This window comes from Nomascus leucogenys, chromosome 11 (genome assembly GCF_006542625.1).
Source record: "Nomascus leucogenys isolate Asia chromosome 11, Asia_NLE_v1, whole genome shotgun sequence".
Lineage (NCBI taxonomy): Eukaryota > Metazoa > Chordata > Mammalia > Primates > Hylobatidae > Nomascus > Nomascus leucogenys.
The window spans coordinates 4,990,310-4,997,211 of NC_044391.1; the positions used below are offsets into that span (position 1 = coordinate 4,990,310).

Consider the following 6,902-nt stretch of genomic DNA (forward strand, 5'->3'; position numbering starts at 1 on the left):
AGGGCCCCAGGAACCTCCTCCTAAGGCGGCCGCCCCCGGCCCTTGAACTGAGCCTGGAGAGCGCCCCCGCACACACTAAAATCTCCCGGGGAGCAGCGGGAAACGGACTCCCCCACGCCCTCCAGGAAGGACACACCCGCCCTCCCGGCCGTTCACGGGAAAGGGGAGGTTGCCAATTTGGACGGCGTTCGCAGGCCAGAACTGCGCCGAGTCGCCTTCCACGGCGCACCAGGTTTAATTAGTTAAGCAAAGAGATCAGCTACAACGATCTCTTGGCTTGGGGCCGGGAGGGTTACTCTGGGAACTTCAAATTGCAAGTTTACACCGGCCTTCCTAGGAGCCTGGTCCCATAACCCCTTTGGGATCCCCATTTTTGTGCACTAAGCAAACAGCAGCAGGAATGGGACCCACCTCGACTACCCCAGCCGAGAACTAACTATAGTGTCCCGGCTCCCTCACCCGCCACCCCTAGAGATTTCCCCAGTTAGCGCCGAGTTTCAAGCCAAAGCCCTTTAAATCCCTCTCGCAAGGGATAGCAGGGCTTGGCCAGGCGCGGGTGTGAGTCTCCGCCCGGCCTCCTTCCCGAGTAGTCACTCACCGGCCAGGCGAAACTGAAAGGCAGCACGATGCGGTTGCGGTCGTTGCCGCGGCTGGCCTTGAGGTTGAAGGTGTTGCCCCCGATGACAGGCGTGGACCCTGAGCCGAAGCTGCAGGGCCCCCCGGCCGTGACGCGGGACTGATACTCCTTGAGGCACACTTTGAAGTATGTGTCACACTCGTCGCGGGTGCACTTGCGGTCTCCCGGGTTCCGGGCGCCGCCGCAGCAATTCCCGTTCTGCAGCTCCCCGTTCACGTTCTGCATGGACAGGATCTCCAACTCGAACTGACCCGAGGCCCCACATACCTGCCGGCGAGGTAAGGAGGAAGGTCAGCGCGGGAGAAAGCTGTTTTCTTCGAGTATAGAGGTGGCGACTCCCTCCCACTCCCCGCCCCGTGAAAATAATTTTGCAAAAATACGTTCAAGGACTCGATTCCGGGGCAAAAAAAAAAAAAAAAAAAAAAAAAATGCACGAGTGCGGAAGAAATCCGACGACTTCCCGGGGGGCAAGAGCGGAGCGAACGCGCCCCTGCCCGGCCTGGAGGAGTCACCCTCAGGAGGCCGGGGCTCCCGTGAGGGAGTTGGCGCGCTCAGCCCAGGTGCAGCCGCTCGGGCGCAGGGGCGAGGAGTCGGGCGCTCGAAGGCTGCCGAGCCTGCTCGCGGGGCTCAACCGCCCAGGGCGCCGCGAGGGGAGGGAGAGGACGGCTGGGAGGGAGGCCCGGAGAGGGGCTCCTACCTTGGCTCGCAGGGCACAGAGCAGGGCAAGCAGGAGGCTTAGGGGGCGCCCGGGCCGGCCGCGCGTCCGTGGGGAACGCATCGCTGCGCCGCGCGCCGCGGGCACTCGGGACGCCGCCGCTGCTGTTCGCGCTGGTGCTGCCGCCGGTGCTGCCGTCGCCGCTGCCCCTGCCCCTGCGGCCGCCGCGTCCCGGCTCTAATATACTCCGCCGATTGGAGCATGCACGACTGGAAAACAACACCACTTTTCAAAAGCCCTTTCAAGAGCGGCCCGTTCCAGAAGGCAAAGAGCCCGGCCTCCTTTTATTATTCTGATCGCTTCTTTGAGACGCTCCCCCTCCTCTTCCACCTCCCGGCTTTCTTTCCTTCTCTCGCGCTCCCCTTCTTTTATTATTACGATTATGCGCAGCCTTTTATTCCCTTTCAGATCAGCTGCATGGAAAAAGGAGGGAGGGAGGGGAGAAAAAAAAACGCAGCCTAGCTCGCGGGCCGGCCGCAGGTAACACAATGACGCGTGCCCGCCCGGCTCTCGGAGAGGGACCCGGAGAGCCCGTCTGGCAGCAGCGGCCGGGGCTGGCCACCTCTACCCAGCACGCCGGGCAAGGCGCATGCGCGCTTATTAATATTCATGAGAGGGCGTGCTCACCCAGGGCACGCCCCTCCCCTTCACGTTGCTGGGGAGGGGGTAGTGCGGGGAGGAACTTGGAAGGGGTTGGGGGCTGCGGGATGTTCAGGGCGGCGTAGAAGTACCGGGGCCCCACAACAACCCCCGCCCTCGGGAGCTTCGGGACGGGAGGGAAGGGAGAGTGCGGGGAGGTACCTGGAAGGGATCGTTGCTCAGGGACGCCTGGAGGCCCCCCAGCGGGGACCGCCCCCTCGGGCGCCCCGGGCTGGGCGCCTTTGCCCGCGCGTCGGGGCCCCAGGTGTAGGCGCCGCGGCGCTGACTGAGCGGTCGAAGCGGGGCAGCTTCCGCCTTCCGAACCGCCTGCGTCAGCTGCGGCTTTCGCCCCGGGAGGAGGGCCTGCCTGCCCGCCGGGAGTTCGGCCCGCTTCCCGCGAGCGAGCCGCCCAGAGCGCTCTGCTGGCGGCAGAGGCGGCGGCGAGGCTGGCGCGCTTGCCGCCGTCTGCTCGCTCCGCGGAGGCGACCTGGGCAGACGCTGCTGGGAACTTTGGAAAACTTTCCTGGAGACAGGCTTGCCGCAGATTCGAGGGGAAGCCTCGGCCGCCTCCCACCCCCTCCCAAATCCGAGTCTGCGGAGCCTGGGAGGGCTCCCAGCTTCCTTTCCAAACCGCGCCGGGGCAGAGGCGCGGGGAAACCGGGGGTAGAAGGCGGCGGGCACGCCGGGGCCCTGTTCAGGCTTTGGGAAGGGCCGGCGGAGATGCTGGTGGGCTTGGACGCCCTCCCCGGCCCGCCGCCCCGGCCGCAGTGCCGGGATTGCACCTGTAGGCGGCCTCCGAGCAGCTCTGTGGGTGGCAAGAGATGGGCCTGGGAGGGACCGTGTCCCCACCACCGCCAGTCGCGGAACTTGCCTTCTCTGGGGTGGCAGTGGAAACCGATACTGTTTTCCACCTTGAGGCAAGCCTCGCAATTAACAGCTACACTCCCGGTCATAATCAAGGTCGAAGAAAGCTCGTTGCCTGGCCGTAGCCTCTGCCAACCCCTCTCCCAACGGGCTTGCTGTTGCATTTGAGGGGACCTTTATATGGAAACATCGACTTCCTTTGAAGGGTGGACAAAGTTTTGGCCCTAATAGTGGGTATGTCCTGCAGAAAAGCGTGACTACTCAGCGGCCGGTTTGGGGCTTGAGTTCTCCTGGGTGTGGGGCGTGATGGGCTGGCAATAGGTCAAGGGAAAATAGTTTCCAACATGCTGAGTTATGAGCATAAAATGGTGGGTATTTGTGGTTATCTACTTATTGCATTTGATGGGAGGCTCAGTATGAACAATATTTTCAGTGCCAGATCTCATCATTCTGAGGAATAAACTAGAGCAGCTAACTGACGTCTTTACATGGGTTCAAAGCTACCAAGGATGGTTAGGAGTCTTGGCATTTTAGCGGCCCAAGAAATGCTCCTAAGAAAAGTGCTTACTTAGTGGTAATGTGTCCCATCTTGAGCACTGGCGAGAGAATCTGTGTTTTGGAAGGGAGGTTTCTAAGAACAGAGCAAGTTTACAACTGGTCATGTTAGCAGCTGGGGTAGGCAGAGACAACCTGGGTGTTTCAATGTGCCCCAGCCTCCCTTTCCCCAATTATCCTAAATCAAGGCATCCAGTTATCAACTGTAATCCCATCTACACTTTTCTCACTGAGGTTTCCATCAACACCAGTCTCCCCACTTATCTGTCCTGTTCTAATTTCTACTCCCAGGTATCCCTGAGTTTGGGTGCTAAATAATGGTTTAAAAGTAAAATTGGCCGGGCGCTGTGGGTCATGCCTGTAATCCCAGCACTTTGGGAGGCCGAGGCGGGTGGATCACGAGGTCAAGAGATTGAGACCATCCTGGTCAACATGGTGAAGCCCCGTCTCTATACAAATAGAAAAATTAGCTGGGCGTGGTGGCGCATACCTGTAGTCCCAGCTACTCGGGAGGCTGAGAGAGGAGAATCGCTTCAACCTGGGAGGCAGAGGTTGCAGTGAGCTGAGATCATGCCACTGTACTCCAGCCTGGCGACAGAGTGAGACTCCATCTAAAAAAAAAAAGCAGTGCTGAAAAAGGCTGGTGTGATCTTAAAGTGCACACTCCTTGGAGTTCCCTGTGTCTGACCCTGTTTTAATTCTGTGCCTTGTGCCCCACAGAGCTCTCAAGAAAGAGGCTGCGGAGCCAGACCTTTAGTTAAAGTGTTTAGATCTCCACCTGGCTTCACCTAGAAGGGCTACCTGAGATTGCAGGTGCCACCAGTTGCAATTTGGGCCACATGCAAGCTGGTGTCACCTCCAGTCCACCAGTGAATTTAGCCCATTTGACTGATAGGAAAGAAAATATAGATTCTGAGAGGTGAAAACTACCTGATTAAACCTAACAAGAATGTCAAATCACTGATAAACACAAAATTTTCATGTCACATAGCACAGAGTCCCACACCCTTCCTGAGCCTGGGAACCCACTTTTAGAGAAGGCAGTTGTGGGCTAGAGGGAATTCTTTTGAAAATTTTCAGTTGAGGCTCTTCCAAATAATTGGGACTCCCCCAAAAAGCCAGTCACGTTTACCACAACAGACACTGAGTGGAAGCTCTATCCTCCACTTCCTTGAAGCCAGTTGTCAGGCCCCCTCCTTAGAGAATGAGGAACTGCTGCTGAGAGAACTGAAATACAGAGGTTCCCCCTTGGCCGAGCCTTGTCCTGCTTTGGGGTATAGCCTCCAAGTGTAAATGAATATTCCAGAAGAACATTCCTGTGGAAAATGCCATCTTTAGCTATCATACCTACACCTGAGAGAAGGGGAGAGGCTTGTAGTCAGTTACTATCTGACCTGTCTCGTGTGCTCAAAACATCATCCTTGGATGTCTTTTCCTTTAATTCTAAAAAGATGATGGATGCCTCATTTTTTCTTTTCCCAGAAAACTTGCCCCGCCTTTATCTAGTCAACAACATATAGCAGTTCTGAACCTGCAAAGGCTTTATAAGAGACATTCAAGCTATATTAGCTGTATTTAAATACATCTAATCAACTGTAATCAACACTGCGGTTAAAATAAGCTAATCAATATTTATTGAGAACTGCTATTATAAGCAGTAACATCGATGATCTAAAAAATATTACGTTAAGTGAAATTAGCCAGACACAAAAGACTACATCCTGTATGAATTTATTTATACGAAGTTCCAGAACAGGAAAAACTGGTGAAAAAAGATCACAAGAGTGATTTTGAGGGTGGGTGGGTGGGAGTAGAGATTCACTGGGATGGGCTTGAGGCTCTTCTGGGGGCATTGTGGAGTAATGTTTCATATTTTTGATAGGTGTTTGGGCTACACAGGTGTATGCATTCGTCAAAATTTATTAAATAGTACATTTAAGATTGTTGTATTTCATTAGGTGTTCAAAAGAGAAAAAAAGAATTGTGAACAGATATTCACCTCCAGTTATATGAGTGCTGAAGCATTTAGCGGGGAAGTGGAATGATATCTGCAACTTACACTGAAATGCATACAAAATTAGAGGGATCAGAGAGGATGGCTGGATGGGTGGATACACGCTGAAGCAAAATAGTAAAGTCTTTTTTTTTTTTTTTTTGAGACAGAGTCTCACTCTGTTGTCCAGGCCTGGAGTGCAGTGGCACAATCTTGGTTCACTGCAATCTCCGCCTCCCGGGTTCAGGTGATTCTCCTGTTTCAGCCTCCCGAGCAGCTGGGATTAGGCGCATGCCATCATACGCGGCTAATTTTTGTATCTTTTAGTAGAGATGGGGTTTCACCATGTTGGCCATGGCTGCTCTTAAACTCCTGACCTCAAGTGATCCTCCTGCCTTGGTCCCCCAAAGTGCTGGGATTACAGGCATGAGCCACTGCGCCCAGCCAGTAAAGTCTTAATGGTAGAATTTAGGTGTTACAGTGGTGTTCACTGCAAAATTCTTCGACATTTTTCTATGTTTGAAAATTTTCCTTCTTAAATCTTGGGGAAGATAGTTATTGATTTGCCAGGTATTTTGTAGGTGCCAAGAATATGGTGGGCAACACCACAATACTGGTCTTCAGCACTACTGAGTGGAGAGTGTGTTTCAAAGGAATGGTGATAGTGTAGATTTTAAGAGTGAATGAGGCCGAGTGCGGTGGCTCACGCCTGTAATCCCAGCACTTTGGAAGGCCAAGGCGGGCGGATCACCTGAGGTCAGGAGTTTGAGACCAGCCTCAACATGGAGAAACCCCGTCTCTACTAAAAATACAAAATTAGCTGGGCGTGGTGGTGCATGCCTGTAATCCCAGCTACTCGGGAGGCTGAGGCAGGAGAATTGCTTGAACCTGGGAGGCGGAGGTTGCAGTGAGCCGAGATCGCACCATTGCACTGCAGCCTGGGCAACAAGAGCGAAACTCCATCTCAGAAAGAAAAAAAAAAAAGTGAATGAAAGGAAAGTAGTTCTTTCTTCCCATTCTTCATTCCAGTTAGGTTCAAATTGTAGAGAAGGCACATGTAAAATATCCGTTAAGATCTTCCTTATTCCTTATTTGAACCTGCAGAGACATTAACACAAGTTCACAAATCCTATTCCACAGATATGATATCTTTCTGCCCCTTTCCAGCAGAGCCCAGTGAAGCTCACATGTCCCGCCAGGTTACTGCCTCCCATGAACCTGTCCAGCCAGCCCCCTAAGGAAGCACAACATCATTCTCCCACATCACAAGATATTCTACATGGAAAAAAACAAAAAACAAAACAAACAAACCACCACCAACCTATACATAACAGACACTGAAAATCAGGGTATAGTTGTAGCAACCACAACCAGGCCACAAGTTTGCTCATTCAAGCATAAATTGAGTAGATCCAGCTATTTTTTTTTTCCCAAAGCTTCATCATATGTACACAAGAGATCTGGATTAATTTTTTGAAACCAGAACTGTGAATGTTTTG

At 53.4% G+C, this 6,902-nt stretch overlaps 1 protein-coding gene across 1 annotated transcript in view; it reads right to left on the minus strand.

Annotated features, from left to right (window-relative positions):
• The window catches only part of JAG1 (jagged canonical Notch ligand 1), a 36,125-nt gene extending 34,204 nt beyond the window's left edge, over nt 1-1,921 (minus strand). Inside the window, exons 1-2 of the mRNA XM_030821988.1 lie at nt 1,335-1,921; nt 599-904 (exon numbers count right to left, since the gene is read on the minus strand). Coding sequence (XP_030677848.1) covers nt 599-904; nt 1,335-1,415 — 387 coding nt within the window. The 5' untranslated portion in view covers nt 1,416-1,921. The remainder of the gene's footprint in view (nt 1-598; nt 905-1,334) is intronic.
• Nucleotides 1,922-6,902: the final 4,981 nt, after the last annotated feature.